This window comes from Neopsephotus bourkii, unplaced genomic scaffold, assembly GCF_033783945.1.
Source record: "Neopsephotus bourkii isolate Nb327-2 ecotype Australia unplaced genomic scaffold, CSIRO-AGI_Nbou_v1 NB_1767, whole genome shotgun sequence".
NCBI classification, from domain to species: domain Eukaryota; kingdom Metazoa; phylum Chordata; class Aves; order Psittaciformes; family Psittacidae; genus Neopsephotus; species Neopsephotus bourkii.
In genome coordinates this window covers 11,039,819-11,064,670 of record NW_026902241.1, presented here as the reverse complement: position 1 = coordinate 11,064,670, position 24,852 = coordinate 11,039,819, and the positions used below count along the sequence as shown (strand labels likewise).

Genomic DNA, 24,852 nt, shown 5'->3' with positions numbered 1-24,852 from the left:
AGACATTCAGAGTAAAATTCACAGTGATGCTCAATGAAAACTGCTAAGCTTGAGAAGTTACGTGTTGGGCTGAAGGTGAGTAGAGACATGTCTGCCAGGCCTCAGCCAAGCCTAGCTAAGGGGTAACAGGTGATTGTCCAGCCCAGCAGCTCCCTAACAAAAGGTACCTTTGCTGTGCTGTACATGGGAACTTGTCCTGGCAGGAAAATCAGGTTGCTGGTGAGGAGCAGGATGAGCTGCTGCCTGCGCCTTGGCATCTTCACTGTGAAGAGCACAGAGGAGAACAAGGAGCATGCCCCTTGGAAGACAGTTTTAGGGGACAGACGGTCTGTTGAAGAAGAATGTAGAGAATCGAGATTTCCCTCCCTGCTCAGTTAGGGTGGAATAAACTGGGTCCCAGATCAGCATCTTTTGGTTGCAGTTCAGTACCAGTGGGGAACTGCTAGGTTAGGGGTGCAAACCAATCTTGTGATTATCTCCCACCTCACATCCACTGACTCTAGAGGGTATTGTCAGAGCTCCCCATATGGTAGGAAGCCAGATGAAGCTGTAAATCCTCCTTATGAACCTGCTGGTTATATTATGTGCTGAGGTGTAAAGCTCGTATGTGGAAAGGGGACAGTAACAGTGATTTTCCATAGCCATGGTCTCAAAGACACCTCTGTGCTGTTTGAACCTTAGCAACTATGACTGAAGTCACCAATAAGTGAATCGATCGCTACCTTTCAGCAGGCAGCCATAGCATGTTTTCTACTCTGCCTCTGCCAGTCTTCACTCAGTCATGCCACCTGCTGACTCCATGTGCTGGGACAGCACCCAGATGCCTTTCTGAGAGGACTTTTAAGATGGAGCTTAAACAAGACTGAAGCAAACTATGTGTAGGCCATATCCTAAATACAGCTGTAACACCACCCCTTTAACCGAGTGTTGAATCTCTCCTAACCAAATTCTTCAAATGCCTTTATAGTTGTTGGTAGAAATTCAGCTCAAGTATAAATAAATGGTTTTTCAAAATATATTTCTGGAAGATGGGAATGTGGGCATGCAGAGGGAAAACTATCCTTGTAGGTGCACATTTGAGTCTCTTACACCTCGGTAACTTGCTGCATAAGGCAAAAGGCAGAAAGCGAGTCTACCCAGTAGCCTCTGCTAGCATCTCCCTTGTTGTGACATGCTTTTAAAACCCATAATGTAACTATCAACTGAAAGGAAAACTGCCTGAAAGTTTGTCATTGCCAAGTTCTGGTCCTTTGCACTAAGTCCAGTGAGCCTGCTGATGGGAAGTAGTGAATGAACTCCTTACTTTGCTTTGCCTGTGTTCATGGCTTTTGCTTTCCCTATTAAACTGTCTTTAGTTTAATCTCAACCCATGCATTTTTGCACTTCTACTCTTGTGATTCTCTCCTCATCCTGCTTGGGGGAAGTGTGTGAGTGGCTGCGCAGTGTTCAGTTGCCACCTGGGGCTAAACCATGACATGCCATTTTCAAATAGCTCCTGCAATCTATATCCAGATACTGCTTTGAATTACCTGAAGATATTGTGTGTGTGTGTGTGTGTACTGGGTTTATTACAGTGAACTACAAATAGATTTTAGTCTTTACCTGTCCCCAGCCATAAGATAAGATGACAAAGCAAAGACACTTTCCCAAACAGCCTCACTTAAAAGCCTGGGAAACAACTGTGCTGTATTGATTTGTTTTTCCTGATCTGAAAAACTGGGTTTCTAAATTCTAGACCAGATCATTCTTGGCTGACTCTCAGGCAGATTCAAGATGCCCCAAGAAACTCAAATGGCACTGAGGAAAGCAGAGATTAAAGGACAATACACAAAGCAACACAAAAGCCTTGAATGTTCTATTTAAAGTGACTTTATTAAAACATTGTTAATATAAAATGTGACCCAGTACATTTTTTTTTTTGTAAGAATGTTTAATAAAAACATACTAAAGAAAGAAGGAGCATCAACTCTTGTCAAAGCACAGGAAAAACCTACCAGGATAAGTAAAAAGTTCTGCAGCATGTTCTACCAGCTGGTCCCAATGTGTATTAGGGTCGAGTTAGCCGATGGAATCGACAGGCAGCCCAGGTTCTTCCCTAAGAAGCTTTAAGGTATTTAGCAGAGGTTTAAAATGTCAGTAGGAGACTTTGGTTTTAGATCTCCCCATATCAAAGCAAGATTAGGACGTGCATCTTCACCTTCGATTTACAACTTTTCAGCAGCTGAGTGTACAGCAAACGAGATTCACTGGTAACTGTAGGCCCCAGAGTTAACATCTGTCAGCTTTGAAAAGAAGGTGCAAGTCAACACTAATTACACACCCGAAGAATTTGTGCTTTAGCAACTTTAGTTGTTCTAAGCTGGATTAATGCTGGATGCTTGTAGCACATGCTAAAAATGGTCAGCTAAGAAAAAACCACAATAAAGTCCAGGCTGGCAGAAACAGCAAGTGCTTTCTGAATTGCTGAATGCAGAGACAATATCCATCAGTTACAGGAGTTTGTACATCTCAGCAAGGATGTAAAGAAGCTTTCAGAAGTCTATAAATAAGGAGGCTACAGAATCACTTAACTCTGTGGCAGTCTTCCTCATTAGCTAAGAAATCTTTTAAGAAAACACTAGAAAAACTTGGGGGTTTGGGCTTGGTGGTTGCTTACAGCATTTTCCTTCATCAACAAGTAAGTTTTAACATTTATCAACATCCTGCTCTTGTTCAGAACAAGCAGCACATCACTTAGATGCAAGGATTTTTCCAGGACATCTCAAACTTCCTGTAACAGGCAGAAGAAAATCCTGCAGCATCCAATTCTGCACATTTAACTGCCCCTGGCACTGAACCAAATGTCAAGTGCTAATCCATGAGAAGCATAGCACAATTACGGTCTAGGAGATGGTGACCTTCATAGCCTTGGCTGGGACCCATGAGACCCATTAGACCCCTGTATTTTGCCTTCTACCCCAAACAAATACTATGGGACTATTGCTGAGGTAAAGGGAAAGGTCAAACCTTTGGCATTGGAGCAGACCAGTCACTAGCTGTGCGTAGGGGGAATTAAGGCTTCAAGGTGAGGTAAACACAGTGAGAGTCAGTGTGTAAATCATGCTGCATTTCAGAGACGACAGATTCAAACAACAGCTAGTCTTGTTCTCTACATTTAAAACACCAAAGATCATTCAAAAGCAGAACTGGAGGCAAGTCTTCTGAGGGCCACCTTGAGATGCCTCTGCACCTCAGGAACAAATGTAACCCACATCTTGAACACTGAAGAGAATGTACCCACAAGGAGGAAAAAGCACCAAAGTTGATGAGTCCTTGAGACGATAAGCTGCTTAAAAAACAAAGAAGCCTTATACTGCTATAACCTCCCATAAACATAGTGGTTGCCTGACACAAAGGTAATTTAAACTCCAGCAATTCTCAGTGCTGTCCTTCCAGCACTACTATCACAAAGAGTCACTCTCTAGTAAGGAGGCAGTGAAATAATTAGGCTTGTGTTCCCTGAAGATAGTTTCTCCCATTCATTAGGTGTTATCCCATTCCACCCCACTCACCCCCGAGTCTCTAATCCAAAGATCAGAAAAAGCTGTCATTTCCCCAGGTCATTTTTCTAACACACTTTTGTTATTTTAGCAGATTTGTAGGGTACAAACACAGTGCTTCTTTGGATCCATCGTTTTGGCAATGCCTTTGCCCTCTTTAAAAGAAAAGTGTTTTCAAGTAAGTGGTACAAAAGTTACTTTCAAACAAAATGAAGTATAGAAATCAATGCAATTCATCTGTACGCTTTTTTTCATACTGTTTTTGCTAGTTTTCTGAAGTATGGAGTTACTTGCTTATTTGGAACCACTGCATGTGCTACGCTATCTCTTACAAGCCATGCCAGCAGGATTTCGATTGAAAACAGCAATCTGGTCCTGTAGGTTCCACTTGTAGCACGTGGAGACTCTCATCTGTTTTTCTTTAACATGTGTATGGTAACTTCTCGCATCCTCTCAATACAGTAGCTACTAAAAATTTTAACAGATATTAAAAAAATACCCAAATGAAACCACACTTCTATCACTGTTTAAAAAACCAAAACCGCATATGGTATTACAAAAGTTTATACAAAGGCAACATTTAAGAGTTTGAAATTTACTTCTAGAAAAAGACACAAATGCTAGTAAATTAACGTACAAGGAGCAAGATATTCCACTCCTTCCCCGAAATTGATCTGATCTACTTTGAAGTGTATTTTACCAGTTGTCTAGAAAATCAAAGCCAGTCTTCAAGATAACATTGCTTGTACTAGTCTGCAAGAGAAAAAAAGAAAAGGCAGACAAGAAATAAGATATAGTTGTTAATTACAGTATTACAAACTCAGTACTCAACTACCAATCTACAAAATAAAGTTTAAAATGTCACCTGCCAACATTTCATTACCTTGCTCTAGCATACCTAAGAACCTACACCAGAAAATGCTAAACATGGAAAAATACTCACAATGACCAAAAAGGCAATTCCAGATAAAAACTAAAACTCTTGTAAAGGTCTGCAGGCAAAATGTTGTTTCAATATTTAGAGTAGAGTGGGAATTGCAGAGAATGAAACACAATGTAAGCATCACTAATTCAATGGATTGCCTGTTGGAATGACAGCCAGCTGTTTCCAGAAAACTATACACCCTTTAAACTTTGTTGACAAGTTATTTACTAGGCCATCAAGAACGTGCTCATTCCTGCACTTCTAGCCATGACATTTAAAGTGATCCAGGGACACAGCTGAGTCTCTGGATTATCCTCCCCAGAACAGGGAAGATAATCCAGAAATAAGAAAGGAGGAAAATTCGGTAATTCAATCACACCATCTTCTCTGCTGCTCTGTTCACATTTTGACATGGGAGGATTGCTTCTCAACAGGGATGAAAAAAAGAAAAAAATCAGGCTTCCCAAACTATTTCACTTAGCTAGAAAATATTCACAAAGGATTGAGAACTGTAACAAACCATTAATTTGTAGGAAAACGTGACAAAGCCTTTAACTAAAATTAAAGGATTACCACGGTCACAATTTGTAGCAAAACAGCTCAAGAAGCATTATCTCTTAGCTTCAGAGAAAAAACCCCAACAAAACAAACCCAACATAGGGCTCCAAATATTGAAGTGGCTTAAGTACTGTCCTCTTCTAAGTGTTACCACTTACTTCTCTTGCAAGTATTTACCTCATGCTGCATATCTGACCTTACATCATCTTGTCTGGAATTTAAACAACCACCGTTGGGAAAATGTGAGAGAAAAAGCTATGTGACATGATGGAAGTCTATGTCAGGCTTATGGCAGAGTGATGGCACAGGTTCCAAACAGAACTGCATGGCTCTGTTTGAAGAACAACTCCTCTAGTTTACAGTTCTCAGGCTTCACATCTCTTCTTTCCCTCATAATGTCATATCCTGTTGTTCCCTTTCTTTTCTCACAGATCAGCATTTGCTTTTTAAATCGCTTCAGTTGGCTATTGAGATGCTTAACGTTATTTTTTGATTCAAACCAAAAAACAACCACAACATTAAGAAGGCTAATTCTGGACGCTCATTCCATTTCCATTCTGGAGCTTAGAGAAACAACACATTTGAAAGCAGCCCAGCTGCCTGGGACAAAGCAGTGGGGTGCGGCTGTTGAGCTACCACTTAAAAGAGCTGAGAAAATACTTTGACATTCATTGCTATGCTGTGTGTACGAATGAAGTATTCTAGACTCTAGTTTATCTACTTTTAAGGTTTAAAGTTTTTTTCCATGTTTTGCTGTTTTAACAAAAAACAAACAAAACCCCAAACTCTTTAGTTGATGCAGCAAGCCCTTTACCCCAAAACTGCTAGGTAGCTTGCTGTCAGTTAGCCACTGGATGCCATGTCAGTGTTTCTGGCATTATATTTAAATGATGCTTTTATCCTACGCACTTTATTACATTGAAGAATACTTGACTGAAAGAAACAATAGCAGTTAACATGTTGGTTAAGCAGACATCTTTGGATTTGCAGGATAAAAAGCCAGCAAGCTCAGCTATGGTTTAATGCTCTATGGAGTCCCTAATCTTCTAGAGCACTCTTGTCAGATTTTCATGTGCTTTTTAGTTTTTTAAAAATGTAATGCTTAGATTTAAAGTTTTTAAACCTAAGGACAGTGGATATAGCAGTCCTTACCTGTCCAGGTGTTTGCGGATCTGTAAGTATAGTACCATCAGGATCTTCCTTGTTTGTCCTAGAAGATGCCAGGTCCTGTGGTGCATCAGGAAGAAAGAAGTCATCTAGAGGACTAGTAGGGAGTTGAGCAGGTCGAGGTTTCTCCCATTCAAGAGATACAGAAGGTAGGCTGGGGGCAACAGACTTCTCTGGTTTAGTTACGCTGGGCTTCTCAGCTTTTGCCATCTCCTTTGGAGTAGACTCTTGTCTGTAGAAAGAGGGAAGGGGTTTCTCTCCTTTCTCCATGGACTTGATCTGGCTGGGAGTGAGGGACTGAAACTCAGACTTGTGTCCTTCAAACTTTGAGCGCTCTGCATTTATCTTCCAGAAAGAGGACTCCTCTTCTTTTCTAGATGCTATCAACCCATCAGAGCCAGGGGTCTTATTGGCCTGAGAAGATTTAGGGACTTGGACACCAGGTGCTGCTTTAACAGGCTGCCTCTGTTCATTTTGCAACTGGGCACCACCTTGTTCTTGTATGGACAGAGATGCAATGCTGAACTCCATCTGACTCTGTTCAGGGTTAAAGACATACAGTATTTCAAAGCTCTTCACAATGACACAGTTTTGAACTTCTGATTTTGATTCACATAGAAAACACCTTTACCCACAGATAAGCAACTCCCAGATAGCAGATATCACAGCAAAGCTACATATTTTCTCCATAAATGTCTACCTTTGTAGCTACATAAAAACAGTATTTATTAAAAGTCTGAACTGCAAGAGTCCTAGACCTGGTTCATAAGAGTCAGAGAAAGCAATCATATTTGAGTTACCCGATGCCATCCAAGATAGCAGTGCGCAGCATGCGTAGCCATAAAACCTCTGAATAGAATTTTGAAAGCCACAGATGTTTTACATGAAAATATAAAGCAAAAATTCTTTACAGTGTAGTTTAAAAGGCAATCTTCCATTATAGTCTTTAAAATAGTTGGCAACATGTTAAAACTCTAACTACTTCCAAGATAAAGGATTAGATGTAACGGGTATGCGTAGATAAGAGCATTTTACAATTCTAATGCCCCTCTGAAGGAAAAGAAACAACTCCAACAGGACCAGTTCTTCACTTATTCCAGAGCCTTGTTTTGTTTTCCCTTGCAGTGCAGATAACTGTACTCATTTCTGAGGTGTAACACCAGGTCAAGGAAGCAAACAACCACACTTTGAGCATGATACAGATCTTGCAAAAGCCACCCAGAAGCGAACAGTAAATGTTCATTTTACTTACCACCACTTCAGTAACCTTGATTGTTAACTGGATGGACCCCATTTAGGCTAATAAAAGTTAAGCCTTATTTCAGTCTGAGGACTGTATTTAGGAGTGCAGCACCATAGCAAGGGCCAGAAAAGAACAATCTAATGGCTAGATTTGTGTTTGTAAAATGGAACAAACTATAAAAAAATAAAGCAACAAAACCTGCTTATGTCTGAAAAATAAAATCAAAAGACATTTCAAATGCGAGCAGTTAATAAATACTTTTGAAGTTCATTACAGATTTGTGATGTTTTCCCCATTTTACTTCATTACCTTGCCTTTCCTGAGTAAAACTGCAAAAGCACCAATGAGCCTGAGTCTAAAACAAGTCCCAGTTGCATGTAATTTTCACTAGAAGTGTTTGATCTTGAGTGCTACGTTATTGTGCATGTTAAGTTCAAAGGGACTGTAGAACTGGCAGGTCTCACATGCCTAGTGTTTAATATTCAGAAACTTCTCATCAAAGTGCAAATGTTAACTCAGCAACTGATTATTTATCAACCAATTTTTTTAATCACTCAGCAGCTGATGACACATAATTTGATTCAGGGACCAGCACCTGACCTTTTTAAACAGTTAGATACCTTAGATATTTTTCCAGGGTTATAGGCAAAGAAGCACCACGTTCCGTGCTTTCATTAACAATATCCTCTGTTATCAAAAGATGCAGAACACAAACAAGCGATGTGTAATTATAGCTCAGCTAAATTAAGGTGAGTGCAAGGACATGTGCAACTCTTACCAGACAGCTCAAACCCCCCACCCTGCCTGCAAGGAGGAAAAATCTGAGTGCTCTGATTTTTATTTTTTTAAACAAAACCCATCACGTACAATTAAGAGCAGGATCTTTTTCCCTAAATAAATTCTGCGTAAGCAAACTATGGGTTCAGTGATGTTGAGGATTATTTACAGTGACTGCCATTCCCTATATTAAAATATAGGGATTTATTTCCCTAAGCTTATTTGGCAATACTACAAAATAGAGATTTACCATCCTGAGGTTAAGATGCTTTAAGACTTCAGAACTGATAAAAATCCCAGCTTAAAAAAAAAGCAACAATATGAAATAAACCTGTACTTCCCCAATATCCAAAGAGGGGAGTGAGGGGGAATCCATCCTGGAAGACTTCTACCTTGTAATTTAGGAATTAAAACAGTGCTGCTTTCCATCCTTCCACAGTCTTCCCTCTCAGCTGTCTGCCCCAGGACTCACATTAGACATGACAGTACCTAAAGGCCACTACATCAGCAGTCAGTTTCACTAATATGATTCCTTCACCCTCCAGCCAGAGAGAAAGGAAAAGTCAGTGCCCAGAAGGCAGAGGGGCCAGCACAGCCCCAGATCCACCAGAACAGTGATGGAAATAAGATCCAAGAAAAACACTGATAGAACAGAAGTAAGGGTCTGTTAGAACAAAAGTTAGAAATGGCATCAAGACAGACAAGCAAAGTCAAGCTTCCTGCGAAGTTCTTATGCTGTGGAGCAAAAGCCACTGCCCGTGGTCATGTTTTAAGTTACGTATGGATCCAAATATCAGCTCAGAGGTCTGGTTTGAAAGTGGCAGACTGCTTCGAGTGTAGAGAAGAGTGTGGTACTACAGCACAACTTCAGGCAGTTGTACCCTTTCCAGCCCACTCCTGAGTATGTTCTGGAGATGATGCCCTCTTTGTCCTTTTAGAAAGGAAACAACATGATGTTCCATTTCAGAAAACAGGACAACTCAACATTTATGACTGCATGTTTGTGTCGTAGTGTGCTTTGGCGATCAAACAAGTCATGAATTGACATGGAATAACAGGAATGAAAATACTTCTTCAGGAGTTTGCCCTCTCCCCCAAGGAAAGCAAAGAAGATAAGACCACCCTGACAGGTTCTGAGAGCACTGCATCTCAGCATGATGTTAATACAGCCCCAAGAGGTCAGATATACAGTTCTGCTTCTACCATTTAGCTCAAGAAGCCAAGAACTTCTGTGGACCAGTCACAAGTTACCCTGTTTTCCTTGAAACATGTAATACTTCTATTCGACTTTCAAGTTTACTTAAGACATCTGAATCCCTATGAAATGTAGCTGATGGAAGAAAATTATTAATATGCAGTATCTTTCAAGTCACAGAGTTAGCAATAAAATACTATAAATACCCCCCCCAAAACCAAAACCCAACAAAAAAACCAGAACAACAACAAAACAACAAACCAAAACCAACAACTGAGCAGCACTGAGGGAGACAATTTCATGTACAAGGAGGGAGACAATTTCATGTACAGAGGGAGAAGACCCACATGTGAAATACCCCAGGTTGACATCTAAGTTGTGAGTAATACTGTACATTCTAACGAGTCACTAGACATTAGAAATCCAAGTTAATTAGTGTTCTGCTTTCAGTTTCTTACATCAGATTGCAAATTGACAATTGACTGGGTCAGCAGTAGGGGGAAGGGTGACTCTTTAAAGACAGTTCCCCCCCCAAAAAAAACATTTCCTTTTCCATTAGCCAGCCAGTCATTAGAATATCTTGATGCACATCTCTCCTGGCCCCCATCAAACTTATGGTGGCAGTACCACACGTTTGCTTTTCTCAGGCAGAGACAGAACTGCTGTGAGCTGTGCTGTGTGCACTTGAGCATTTAGCAGCAGAACTGCACTTGTGGCACCCTACCAGCTGCCACCCCAAGGAATCAAATGCTTATACTGTGGTAAGATCTGATGGTCAAAAGAAGGCAGAGAGTTGTAGTCAATGGTGCAGAATCTAGCTGGAGGTCTGTGACTAGTGGAGTACCTCAGGGGTCGGTGCTGGGACCAGTGCTGTTTAATATTTTCATCAACGACCTTGGATGAGGGAACCGAGTGTACTCTCAGCAAGTTTGCTGATGATACTAAACTGGGAGGAGTGGCTGACACACCAGAAGGCTGTGCTGCCATTCAGCAAGACCTGGACAGGCTGGAGAGTTGGGCGGGGAGAAACTTGATGAAATTCAACAAGGGCAAGTGTAGAGTCCTGCATCTGGGCAGGAACAACCCCAGGTTCCAGTACAGGTTGGGGGTTGACCTGCTGGAAAGTAGCAAAGGGGAAAGGGACCTCGGGGTCCTGGTGGATAGGAGGATGACCATGAGCCAGCAATGTGCCCTTGTGGCCAAGAAGGCAAATGGCATCCTGGGGTGCATTAAAAAGGGTGTGGTTAGTAGGTCAAGAGAGGTTCTCCTCCCCCTCTATTCTGCCTTGGTGAGGCCGCATCTGGAATATTGTGTCCAGTTTGGGCCCCTCAGTTCAAGAAGGACAGGGACCTGCTGGAGAGAGTCCAGCGCAGAGCCACAAAGATGATTGAGGGAGTGGAACATCTCCCTTATGAGGAGAGGCTGAGGGACCTTGGAGAAGAGGAGACTGAGGGGTGACCTCATCCATGTTTACAAATATGTAAAGGGTGAGTGTCAGGATGATGGAGCTAGGTTTTTTTCAGTGATGTCCAGTGATAGGACAAGGGGCAATGGGTGAAAACTGGAGCATAGGAGGTTCCATGTGAATATCAGGAAAAACTTCTTTACTGTGAGAGTGACAGAGCACTGGAACAGGCTGCCCAGGGGGGTTGTGGAGTCTCCCACATTGGAGATATTGAAGGCCCGCCTGGACAAGTTCCTGTGTGATGTACTCTAGGTTACCCTGCTCTTGCAGGGGGGTTGGACTAGATGGTCTCTTGAGGTCCCTTCCAACCCTTGGGATTCTGTGATTCTGTGATTTAGGCAGAGTTTGGGATTCTCAATCTAGGGTTTCGGTCTCCAGCTGCTTTCACTGATTTTGTATGACACTGAATGAATGAGCTGCAGTTTCTGTACTGTTAATTCCCCAACTAAAGAATTAAATACAAATACTTTTTTGCCCACCATTTGTATTTCTGGGAACTGTTGAGCCCAGAAAGCCTTGAGAGTTTACGGACAGGCCAGTACAATCCCAACTGCAATTTTTAAAAGTTATCAGAATTCAAATAAAAGCTATTAACAGCAGTAGCATTGTGAAGATACTGCATGAGAAAGTCATTGTCAACACATAAGGGGGGGACGACACAAACCTAGAAGTCTGTTCTTTTCAGTCTCATCTCTCTGGTCCCAAACCATTCCAAGGGTTAAAATAAAGGATGACTAGGTGCTGGATCATCTTTCTGTCTAATAAGTCATATTACACATTGTGGGGTTTAGGAAGTTCTGTGCCCATGTTTCCTTAAAAGATGATATTATGGCACTCAGGAATTCTATTCACTGGATCAAAAAATTTAGACATAACTTCAGTCTCAAGGCAGGGATAATCCACCAAATCATAATACCGACTGTACATACTCATGGGAAACCATGTATTCTAAAAGAGAAGCACCACACACTAAGAACTAAATGATTTAATAATACTGTATAAAATCAGGACTCAGTTCATAAGTTTATATTAAAAACAAGATGACCACAAAGAACCCAGGAGCTTGCTTTTTTGGGTTTTGTTGGTGTGTTTTTTTAAGCATCTTATTCACTTACCAGGAATGTGTAGTATTTTACTAAGCAGTCAAGCCAACACAGCCAAAACAAATTGTTTTGCTTGGCAGCCTGAAAAATCCAAATCGTTGAGACAAAGACTGCAGAAACACTGTCAAAAGCAACTTGTTTTAAGCACAGCCTGATACGCAGAGGTAAGAAAGCCAAGTTTAAAGTGATCTAGAAGATGACTTTGCTTTGCTGAATGGACAAAACCAAAATAAATATGGGACCCAAAGCAGCTGCGGTTTTTGCTTTGTTTCCTGTGCACACCGTTGCTGTTTTCAGGATCTCCTGACAGTCAGAAAGAAATCCTTAGGTCAGCAGAGACCAATTGTGAGGACAAAACTAGAGCAAAGCACTCAAAACCAATCTGTCATTTTCATCCACCCAGGAAGGCAACACCAAAGGTATATAGTATGGAGCATCAGAGGGAATTTAATGATCTGCTCTTTGGTGGTAAGAGCAGCAGTCTAGTCTGCCACTATCACTGTGGCAGCCTGAGCAAACTCATACTGACAGTATCAGGTATGTGCATGGGTTTATGATCATAAACTGTCTAAAGACTGATGCAGGTAACTGAATCCTTAGCTGAGAACATCTTGCAATGAAGATTAAAATAAACCCTGAACACGGCTACTATTACCACAAGTTAGGAGGTTTTTTTGCTCAAGAACTAATAGTCAACAGCAATCATAGAACACTGTTTAAATGTCTGTAGTCTAGATCAAAAAGTGAAGGAAAACCCCAAAACTTCAGGTATCACTCCTCTTTCCTTCCAAGGAAGCACTGCCATTTATGCCAGCTTGATTAAAATAATCACACTGAAGTATGGTTTGTAACAGAATTTCCAATATCAGGCTGCTAAGGAAGGAAGGGATAAATTCTTTCTGCCACTTTCTTCACATTTAAAAAGCAACAGCAAACAAAAGCCCCAAACCAACTAGGACTTGTACAAAGAAGGATATTTAGTCTTTTAGATAAAGGAAAGAGTTTGCAAAACAATTTTTCTAAGTGCAACATTATTTTTTCTTTTCTAAATGATCATCAGATCACTTTCATACAATGTAATTAAGGAATTCAGACAGGGAGGCAGCAACCAGATTACTGAAGGGATTGAAGCTTGACGTTTTCTCTTTTAGCTTTTGGTTTGTTTGTTTTCAAACACACCTCAAAGGGTTCTCATTTCAACAACCATTTGAGGGCCTGTTGAAAGTAGGAGAGCTGAAGGAGGAAAAAGCCAGAAGTTAAAAAGAGAAAAGTACAAAAAGGACTCTCTAAACTGCCTTCACGACTAGTCTACCTGTCTCAAGACCAACAAATTTTTGGATGCGCATGTGTCAAATTTAAGCATTTGGAATAAACCCTATTTCAGTTAAGAGCATGAATGATGAGCAGCTTGTTCCCATGCTGCTCTGTGCATTCAGGATGTCAGCTGAGGTGGCAGACTGAAATGATATTTTCCGCCCACTACTAATTTTTATTTTTTTTTAAACACATCAAAACCAGAAAGTTCTAAGTTCAGGAAGAGCTGCAGAGAATTTTTATTTCCAAACCCAGGCGTGAGTCTTGTTTTCCATTTATATCTTGGGGTCCGTGCCGAGTTTCACTGACTTTTTACTTCAAACAAACCAAGAAACCTCAAAGGCTAAACTCAGCCAAAATGGCAGCTTTCATCTCACTTAAACCTGAAGCCATAAATAGAATGCCCTAAGTTCATCAATCTGGCTTTAGCTCCTGTTAAAACCATAACCCATATTTCAAGATACGTTATGTCCGTAAGGGCTCCACCCACAAACCAAATCACTCCCAATTCGATCTCTAGCTTTAAAAAGTCAGTTTATTTGCGATGCCATGAGAACGCATTGCTTCTCAACTAGTTTTCCTCCTGAGAGGTGCTACAGTTTTCTACTAAAAATACTAGTATTTTAAATGTCTCAATGTCAAAATAAACAAGCAAACAATAAAAGGTGCCTATTGGTTTTACTGATTTACTTCTCTATTTGCTCCTTCTCTTCAAAATCAGAAGGCAAAGACCACATTCCCTTCCTTGGGTAAGCCAGAGCACATTCACGCAGTGCTGCAAAAGAAGGAAGGAATTTCGCCATCACAACAATAATGAAACCAAAAACTCTGCATTAAAGGGAGACTGGGGAAAAGAATGTTATGGAAAGAACAACCCATCACAGGGTAGAGCTCATGGAATGGAAAGAGCCTGACAGACTGAAGTAACAGTGGGAACAGATCTGGCTCACAAGGCACTGAATGTGCATTACAACATAACAGCCTCATTAAACAGCTCATTCAGGTTTCTTCACTGTTTCCCCACGCTAGACCAACTGGGCAAGGATACTTTTTCCTCAGCCAGTACCTCATGGAGAAATTGCCTTCCATAATTATCTCATTAAAGTACTTGGTTAGGGAAGAGATCAAAGAGTAAGCACAAAGCAGGATCTCCACCTTTAGAAATGGAAGACTCAGCAATTGGAGGATTTGGCTAAAAGGCTGACACAGTATGAGGCACGGGGGGAAAAAAACAAAAGGAAGAACCCACACAATCCAACCAACACACCCTGTAAAGCCAGACAAAACTCTCCAGAGTTTTGCTAGAGGAAAAACTCATGCAACTTCTAAACCTACAGCTGAGGCACAGCTTTTATCTCTGGTCAGCAAGCAGGGAGCAGTGAAAAAGAGGGAAGCACAGCTTGATTAGCTGAAACAACTATTTCTAAAGCAACCTCCTCCAATCTCACTCTTCTCATCAGTCACAAGTGTTCCCATAACATTCTGTGATCCTCCGTTCATCACAGAGAAGCATGAAACTAGAGCACCTATCCATTTCGGTCCCTTATTTTGAGACACCAGGAAGAAGGTAAAAATAAATCTTAATCAGCAAGGGATAAACCACGACTTGGTTAAAAAACACTTCATTAGACATACAAGTATTTAAAAGAAAAGACAACTATCAATTAAAGAGAAAATCCATTTGAGCACAGAGGCATCTCATTGTAGATCACTAGTCAGTGCATTACACAAAGCACTATCTCTAGAAGTTCACATATTCAGACCTTTAAAAATCCCATCAAGACAGAGCCTACAAGTCTGATTACAGCTATCACATTCCCAAAACTGAGTTTTAGCGTTTGCACCAAAAAGTAAGGGAGAGACAACACTGCTGTCTCCAACATATGATTTATTTCACCCTACTGTCAGTGAGCTCTACACTCTTTTCACTACTTTTCTTTTCTTGACAGTTTCACTGATGCTGAAAACCTCTTTAGCATTATACTAAAAAACAGTGGCAGCTTCTACTAAGGGTCCTGAAAGACAGGAGGACTTGCCTGAGCTACCAGACTTCCACTGCAGGAAATCCTTCACTGGCTCTACCACAGCTTGTAAGGGGGTTTTAATGCAAGTGAAGATTGGCATTGGTATCTCTTAAATTGCAGCACTGTAGACTGCAGGGACCAAAGAGTCACATCAAGTTGTAGGTTAATTAGTATCTGAAAAGCAGGGAAGGGGTGCTAGCTGCCAGTAGTGACCTTGAGTTGGGAAGGCTGACAAGTCGTCTAGGGTCAACCGGATTTAGTGTTCACTGGCATTTCTAAATAATTATTCTGCATTAGGCTAAGATTATATTTGTAAGGTCAGACAAGATTATCTACATAGTTCAAGGGCAAAAATTGGAAGAAACAGGGGAAAAGCAGCTTTCTCTGGCAGATAAAGCCAGAAAACAGAGAGTTTAAAATGTGATTAAATTTACCAAGCCCACCATACCCAGTTTCGAAAGGCTGTGGTTTTGCTCCCAGATTTTCTTCCAAGAAGACTTAAACTTGATTTCAAGCTACAAACACGGTGCAACTGTATTTCCTCACACTGCAGGTTCAGAAAGATGGAAAACTCTGGCTCTGTGTTAGCCTTATGAGAATCCCATCATAAACAATGCTTTTAACAAAACACCAGAGGTACAGGGGGGAAGAGAGGGATGAAACCCACCATAGGAAAATCCTTTATTTCATTATTTTTTGGAGAAGAAATAACACAATTCTAGCATAGCCCCAGGCTTAACAGTTTTTTATTACATTCTAGCATGTAACAAAAAGCTGAAGACAAGGCTTTAACAAAGAATGCAATTAAGTTATTAGTTATCTGTACTTTCTCACCCCATTTCCTAGCTACTTTACTCCTGATGTCAGAAGTGAAATGCAGTTATGTTTATACAGTATCCGAGACACTGGTGGTGTTAAATATGGAAAGTTGTTTAAAAAGTTCACAACAACAAAAAACCAAGTAACTTGTAATGAATCAGTATTACACCTGCACTTGAGGCCAGAACACTGGTCCATGAAGTACATTCTGTGTTTCTGATGTAAATCAAAGACACCAGTCCTGTTTCATTTGCAGGATGGTCACTTTGCACAGCTCTCACAGAATAAAGGTGACATTATTCCGTCAAGTCTCAAAACAAAGACAGTGTAAGTGCACAAGGAACAGTACAAAATGACAAACCAACATTAAAAATAAAATTGGTGCGTATTTACCTTTGTTTCCCAGGAGAATGGAGCTGAGTGTTCATCTTGCCAAGTTATGTCCTGAAATAAAAATCAAGAATGACTAAAAATTAGAAGAGCAGCTTTACCTGCTCAGGAGCATCATACAAATGAAATTACATTGCACTGCTGGAAGCACAACCATTACCACAGAACTGGCTAAAAGATGGAAGCACTACTTATAGAGAGCACTGACTGTATTTTAAGACCAACTGAAAGCAAGTTCTCTGAAGGGAAGATTATCAGTTAGTATACCAATTTAACCTACAAAATACATGAAGGTTTAAGGTGGTCTAAACCTCTTGAAACAGCTTCTCTATAAATAGCTTTAAAAATGTATTACATTTCCAGTTTTCTACTAGGCATTTTCTTTGGTAGCCATTGGCAACACACAGGGACAGAAATAACAAGAGCAGCAGAGGCCTTAGGGAAATAAAGTCCCATTTCTCCCCCTTCACAGACCAAAACATGTGTGCAACCAGGCAGTCATGCGGCAGTGCATCAGTTGTGTGTCCATCAGGCCACACCACAGCTGGATCCAGCCCTGACAAGACACATCATTACACCACTTCAATGACAATCACTCCAAAGTATTCAGTGCTGTTGAAAGAACCACACCATGTCTAGAGTAAAATCCCAACCTGAAATAGCTTCTTTTAAGAAGCTATTTCTTCAGAAATAATCTGAATTGGAGAAATTTAACCAATCTCTTCACACACAGTGTGCCTTCCAGAAACACACGACCCACATCAAAAAAAGGGGTGAAAAATCAACAAATAAATAATTGCTGTTCACATTTGTTCAAGATTTGCAACAAAATGATCACACTTCTATTCCTAGTGGTGGATCAGACTTATTTGTACATTGGATGTTCATGCTGGTAGAGGTAATGAGCTGCCCTCTCCATACCACTGCTTGGACACCCCGCTACTTCAGGGAAGAACAGGAGTCAGAACAGCAAATGGAAAGAGAAAGGCTGTAAATAACCATGCACAGGGATGGAGAGGACAGGACAAGACTTGCAGTGCTTGTTTCACACTCTTGCTCTTCAGAGAAAAACAGAACTAGACCATGTTTTAAGCTAACACAGGAATCCCACATCTTACCAGACTGCCCTTCTCTTATTTCTGACCTCTGCCTTTATAGAAATACATTTCTCACACATCTGATAGCATTCTGCTGATCTGCCATCTCTTACTTTACCACCTTGACAGATTTTGCTGGCCAAGGGCGATGAAATCACAGTTAGAAGTGTCTGAAACCACCTCCTGAACATGAAAAAGTGTCATTCTCCAACTATTACTCATCTGTGAAACAGGGTTTCTAGCAGCACAGTATTTGTGGTATATAGGAGGGTGATCCCATGCTCTTAAAAAGAACTGGGCTGATGGAGATCATCTAAAAGGAAAAGCCTGGGCTCTGCTGGACCACACATTCTGGCCAAAAAGGAAATCTGGTACAGGAAATTTTTGTCAAGAACACAAGTGTAATACGAGGTTCTCTTAATTCCAGGAAATAGATGCTCACATTTATTAACATTTCAGGGAATAAAAGGGAATAAAAGTCTGCTTTATAGTATGTGTTCTGTCAGTACTTGCGCTGTGGAGTGCTACTGACCGCACGAGGACACCACACCACTTAGGTGGGATGCCTTGCGGCATGTGAGCATCAAATTATTCCAAAATCATTTTAGGACTGCACCTTTTGCCTCTGAAAATGGTGGAGCTGGCACTTCATTTCTGAAGCACACATGACAGTAATCAAAGTTCAGGAGGGAAGAGAGAATGGAGAGCCCAGCCACAGGATTGACTCACACACACAAGGCAGGACCACAACCCTTCTGTCCATATGGGGTCTGGACAAATCAGTACTTGACTTCACCCACAGCAGTAAAGAACAGAAATGAAATCCAGCAATCAGTGTACACCCCTTCAGACCATCAAAGCACCTTAAAGCTCCAGGCATGTACACAATGTCAGTGGGTTTTACCTAAGGAGTTCAAAGGAAGCTCTAACTTCCTGCCATTTACAGGACATGCAAACCAGCTGTGGACCAGTTTTAAATCTGGGAGCAAGCCAAGACAATCCTCATCCTGCATCTGAGACAGCACTTCTTTGTTTTCCTGTATTTGAGGCAACTGTAGACAGCACTTAGGAGGGACACCTCTTCCCCAACTCTCCCTGCATATCCTCAACTCAGTGACAACACTGATGCTGCCAGCAAGCCCTGCTGACAAAAGGCTGCCCTCAGATGGGTAGAAAACCAGCATGGGAAAGGCAGAGTGAAGGTATGAGGTTGCCATGCCCCAGGATACACCACTCCCCACAGGACAAAGCCGAAGTCAGCTTCCCACTTCATAGAATCTGATGTCTTCTCAACCCCACTTCACTTGCTGGTGACTCAACTTGTAACTTCAACCTCCAGCTTAGACAGACAAAAAGCTCCTGAAACGAATTAATGGTATTTTGGTACCAGTTGTTAAAAAGTTTTTGTCAGAGACAAAATCTAAGGCAGTCATAGATTATTTCAATAGAGGGAAGTAGTAGACACCTGTTAGGCAGGAGCAGTTCTATGAAAGAAAAGGGCCATAGATTTTATCACTTAAAAGATGTCTCGTATCTCAGCCTGCATGGCCCAGCACACCTCAGAGCCAGTAAGCTAGAGGAGCTTTGCCCACATTCAAGTGATCTTCCATGGGATCTAGTAAAGGATAAAATAGGATAAGACATGGTTTGAGGATACAAAGCTTCAAGGAGTTGATGTCTGTGGTTACTTGAAACATACTTGAAGCTAGGATGGAGACAGTTGTCAGATTTTGTCCATTGCTAGGGAAGGGAAGGAAATTTGTGGCTTACATCCTTCCATCTCTTGTGCTCTCACACACAGGACATGCAGAGGGCCAAATGAGAAGCAAGAGAACAACACAGTTCAACAGTTTCCTGACTGATGTGCCTCATTCATGTTTATCACCAACAAAATCTGAGAAATAACTTTGCCTTCTGTTGAATAAACAAGTTCTCTCATGCTTGAAGGAAACGGGAGCAAAGGCATCAACCATTTCAATATTCACAGAAGTAAATTACGAGTGGAAATTTTAGACAAAAAAGCTTCAAGGCCATTTCTCATCAACCCACATTAGAAGAGATCCATATCTGGTCAGCTGTTGTTTCAGCACACAACGAAGCCTTCTTCTAGAAAGAAGGCAAATAAACAAACTTTTGTTCACCAGTGCTAAAGAATTTATTTGTAAGAAACGGGGCCTCATGCAACGTATTTCATAGCTGGAAAAAGAAAGGAGAAAGAGAAGCAAAAAACTGGTCATACACTTGATTTCAATAACCAGCTGCAGAGTATCTAAAAAAGAATCACAAATTACATTTGCTATATGTAGGCAGCTTGCTGCAAAAGAGCATCTGAATTTCAAAATGGAAGACACTGGTAGAAACGTGCCAGTGTATCTGACATGACCGTAGCTCAGAGCAGGGGACAGTAACGAGGTAGTCACAAACCTGCCAACAAATGCATCTTAGACGTGTTAGTAGAACAAGACTTGCTGGTTATTGGGGTTTGTGCTCACAAAGCTGCCCTTCATTTTCTGGGTTTTTTTAAAGCACAAGTCTATAATCTGCAAGTCCCAACATAAACGTTCTTGCTATATTGAATATTTGTTGCTTTAAAGCATTTTTAAGTAAGAGATAAAAGGGTTGATCTTTTGGCTTGGTGCCAAACTTCTTAAGGCTAAGCAACACAAATACCCTACCTGCTTTGGGGCAGGCAAGTCAAGCTTCCCTGTTAAAAGAATGAAGCTAACCAAACTCTCTTTCCTCCACATGTTTACTACTTACTAATGCATGTGGCATTTTCGTCAATTAAAAGTTTAGTTATTTCAAGCCAAATCCTTTCAGCTGCTGAGTACCACTCAAATACTCAACATTCCTTCAAAAAAAAAGGAAAATCAGAACTTAAATCCATGTTTATGCCATACACTTGTGAATAGGGGAGCAGTATTAAGAGAATAGCGAGAACTTGTTGTAAACCGAATATTTAAACTACCTTTCACTGAACTAAACAAGGAGGATTCAGTGGCATCAAGTAATACCAAATCAGATCCTTAATATAAGCTGACCACTACAGAGCCAAAGGGTGGTAGCCTCTCACACACTGCTGGTTTTCCATTTATTCTTCTCGTGATGGCTCATAATTTATGGTGTATTCCAAAAATAGCCCATTTATATTAGATATATAAAGGTCTTAACTTGACACTGTGAGGCCAACGGTGGACACATAATGGCTGGTGTTAGCTCTTGCATGCTACCTCAGCATTGACAACATGGTGCACACAGGTAGATGCCAAGTGAATTGGGTGCCACCCAACTCTGTGCTTGAGAGACAAGTGTCATCTGGGGAATCAGGGAGCCCCATTCCTGTACTTCCACTTCTTTCATCAGGCTTTTTGAGACTTCTAAAATATCTTCAACTTTTTGACAGCAAGATGGGAGACTAAAAAGACAGCTCTGGTGTCCTGGTACTGATCCTCTTTTGGAACGGCATCCACAGTGCATGTACAGCTTCAGTTACTAACTCCATGTCTAGCAATGCCGCAGTGAAGACAAGAGAATGAGCAGTGGCACTCAGCTGAGATCAGGCATTTGCTAAGAGTCACGCATGGTGCTGCAGTGCTCAGTCATGACGAAATGACTGGATCATGGCTATAGGATGCTCCTATAGTAAGGTCCTGTTACTGCACATCTATTTTCCATCACCGCCTTCCCACACAGCCACCATACTGAAAGTGTTTTGAAAATGTAAGCGATGCTTACACTTTGAGAACTTACAGTCCTGGTTTACAAGTTCAGGAGATGAGCTTGGTGTTAGAAAAGACATATGGGAAATGGTGGGAGCAAGAAAGAGAGCCAATTGTCCAGAGGTAGAAGACCTCTATATATATCCTCTGGACCACTTTATCAAAGTGATCACATGCATGAAAATGGGATTGAAATGGTGAGAATCATGGATGGGTAAATCAGTATCTTCAGCATTCATCCTTGTTTTGTTTTCTGCCAAGTCCTCCAGAGAACACAAGGTGAAAGATATCAACTTTCCATGCTTAAGCAAGCACAGGTAGATCACTACAGATTTCAACATCAGTTAACAGGGAAGATGAGCTGTGGCTGGAAACATGAAGCTTTTGGAGCAGGTGTCAGCAAGAACATCATCAGACCAATACACACACACTGAAAGCACTGCAACATCAACAAGTGATTCTAAGGTACACAGACTACTCTCCATCTCTCCATGAGACAGGGACAGCAGCCAGGACCAACCTAGCTGCCCTGAACACAGGCTGGGGTGACCACGGTGTGTGCAGCCATTACGTCTCACAAGACAGCAGCATTACAGCTCAGTAAGCTGTCATACCAGAAGACAGCACGATCATAAAGCTCTGTAGGTGAAGCATCTGCAAGCCTGGAAAGTTGAACTGAAATGGCAAGAGAGCAGCCGCAGTGGTTCTGTAACAGCAAGACAAGGAGAAACAATTAGGGAGCCAGGGCAAATGTCCAAGAATCAGGTCGAATGCCAGCAAGGGAGCAAGGGGAGAGGAAGCTATCAGATGAGGAGCCAGGAAAGGCTCCAAGACTCAATAGTGCAGTTGGAAGAACTAAAATGGAAATGGAGGATGCCAAAACAAGTGGAATCTCTCTTCTTCAGAAATATGATTTATATTAACTTCAGCTTGGAAGTTAAGGAGGAAGTCAGTAGAGGCAGCTGCTTCCAAAATTAAACACTCTGCATCAAGCATTTTTATGAACCATGCTTTCTTTGCTTAATGACTACACAAATGCTAACAGCAACGTTATCTGTATCATAGCTGTATTTTGGGGGAAGAGGGGAAAGAAAACAACTTGCCAAATTTCAGATGGGATTTCTAGCTGTTTTGTCAAGCAGGAAATTATTTCCATACAGCGCAGCACAACAACCTACAACGTGCTTACTTTCCTTCCAGATCCACATAATTCAAAGCAGAAAGCACAGAAGAGCTGAGATTGGGAAAGCTGACCATATGTACTTCCCGTAGTCATGGACTTCCACAAGTACTAACTTAATTGTTTAGGTTTTCTTTCAAATACTGCTTGCACAATCACATTCACTGGCCTGTGTCCTTCTATACCTCTTTTTCACCTGGAGTTATGGTCTATTACTAGCAAATATTTACCCAGAATTTCTAGTATCACAGAGTAAACAAAACTGAGCTTGACCATATTGTTCTCTACTCTAGGTGTGATGTGTGCACTGCACATCGTCACACTTTCCTGACAGGTGAAACACAGGCAGCAGCCTTGTAGCACAAAGCTGGCTGGAACCACGATGCTAAGTATCTATGTACTTCAAATGCTTCTTGCAAATCCCATAGCAAAGGATATAGATGAGGAGACTAAAAGCAGCACTGTTCTTTTTAAATTGATGATCACAAATGTAGAAGCAGGTATTTGTTTTTTTCTGGTAGAAGCCACATAAGTTAATTAACAGTAGGTGACTTTTAGATACTATATGAGCATAGTGAAAGATACTGGCTCTGCAATCATACCAAGATGTAAAAGAAAACAAAGGAAATCCCATATGCAGGATAAGAAGGACAGCATCTGAAGAGCACCGCCAGCTCTTTGCAAGCATTGTTAGACCCTCCTCTTCAAGGGATCACACTCGCTAACATGACCCACCGCTCTGGACGAGGTACCCTTATTCTTATGGGCTTCTAGAAGGGCTGCCATGCTTTGCCATTAGACAGACGGCTCCCAGAACCTTCAAAATCCATACTTTTTGCCATCTGTCTTTCCACACCCTTGTTTTTCCTGGCATGTGACATGGAACAGGCTATATTTTTTTAAGGTGTCATGAATGTTTTCAGTGTTATATTTTTAACTGAGTCTAAAATTAGAATCAAAAAGGAAGAGAGTGAATTCAATGTAAACATTCCCTACAGCCCATTTTCAGCAAGGGACTATTCTCAGAGCTCGCCGCGGCTGTGCCCTGCTTTCGGCGTTTCACAAAACACACTTTAAAGTCACTTCTGCTTATCACAGAATACCTCCTCAGATTTGGTGCCTTCCTTGCCTTCGCGGTCTGCTCTGACCAAGTCCCCTCGCTTAGGGTGTTAACATCCCACCCTCCCTCATCGCCGTGGAGTCGGGAAAGCAATCAGTCCCATCACCAAGCAACTCCCCCCCGTGCCAGCGCCTACAAACGCGCTCACGCTCGCCCTGTCCCTCCCCTCAGCCTGCCGCGCCGGCACACGCCAACAGAACCAGCCGCGAAGCCGGGACTGTGGCGCGTCCCCCGCCCCCAGGCTCCGCCATAGCGGACCCCACTCCCGGGCGCGCCCGGCTGCTGCCCGCAGCCCCCGCCCGGGCGCTGAGACGCGAGGGCGAGCCCCGGCGCCCCTTCCCCCGCCGCGGCGGTACCTCGTCGCCGAAGTGCACCACCTTCTGGCCCGTGCTGAGGCGGAGGCTGGGGTAGGAGGCGGGCTGCGCGGCGGGCCGGGCGGCCCCGCGGTGCGCGGCGTAGCGGGCCTGGATGTGCGGCTCCACCAGGCACTTGTCGATGATCTCGTCCTGCTGGCGGGGCGGCAGCCGCTCCCACTCGGGCCCGTAGCGCTCGCGGATCCGCTCCTTCTCCGCCATGATCTTGCGCGCCATGGGGCTCAGCGAGGAGAAGTAGCTGAACCGCTTGCGCTCCCGCTCGTCCAGCGGCCGGTTGCCGTTCATCACGGCCGTGCGGGAGGCGGCTATCGCCGCCGCCATGGAAGCCATGGCCACCCCGCCGCCGCCAGCCCCGCACACAGCGAGCCGGGAGCGCTCGCACGGCGGGAATAGGAATAGGAATGGGAACCGCCTCCTCCCTCCCCTTCCCTGCTGCAGACACCGCCTCCCCTCGATCCCTATGAAGGCCGGCCACCGCCCCGCGCACCCCGCCTCCCGCACGCCCAGCGCTGGCGGCAGCCCCGGCTGGTTTCCTCCGCGGCGGCGGCCGCCCCGCGCTCCCGGGCGAGGAGCGAGGCCTCTCCGCTTCCCAGCTGGCGGCGGAGGGGAGAGAAGCCGCCTCCAGAGCTGGCTGCGGTGTAGCTGCCGTCGGTAGCGCGAACTGACCAGATCGGGCCTCAGTGCTCCTGCCCAGAGGAGGCGAGCAGCTGTATTCGCACACTGCCGAGGACAGGAGCACTAGGAAATTACTTGCCCCAGCCGGCAGCTCAGCCCCGGAGCAGAGAACTTGGCTTCCCGAACTCCTAAATAAGTCTGGGTTGTTTCTTAGTGTGATAGAAGGTC

The 24,852-nt window shown here is 42.7% G+C and overlaps 1 protein-coding gene across 2 annotated transcripts; it reads right to left on the bottom strand.

The window, feature by feature from the left end:
* Positions 1-1,853: 1,853 nt before the first annotated feature.
* Positions 1,854-24,449, bottom strand: CUNH1orf198 (chromosome unknown C1orf198 homolog). 2 transcript variants are annotated; one of them, XM_061378756.1, is made up of 4 exons: positions 23,992-24,449; positions 16,523-16,573; positions 6,175-6,726; positions 1,854-4,292 (listed from the first exon to the last, which is right to left on the bottom strand). In XM_061378756.1, exons 1-4 carry the CDS (start codon positions 24,337-24,339, stop codon positions 4,236-4,238), a joined length of 1,008 nt encoding a protein of 335 aa, XP_061234740.1. In that variant the 5' UTR covers positions 24,340-24,449; the 3' UTR covers positions 1,854-4,235. The 2 variants fall into 2 exon arrangements, with proteins under 2 accessions (XP_061234740.1, XP_061234741.1); XM_061378757.1 differs by having other exon boundaries at positions 24,013-24,449.
* Between the last annotated feature and the right edge of the window lie 403 nt (positions 24,450-24,852).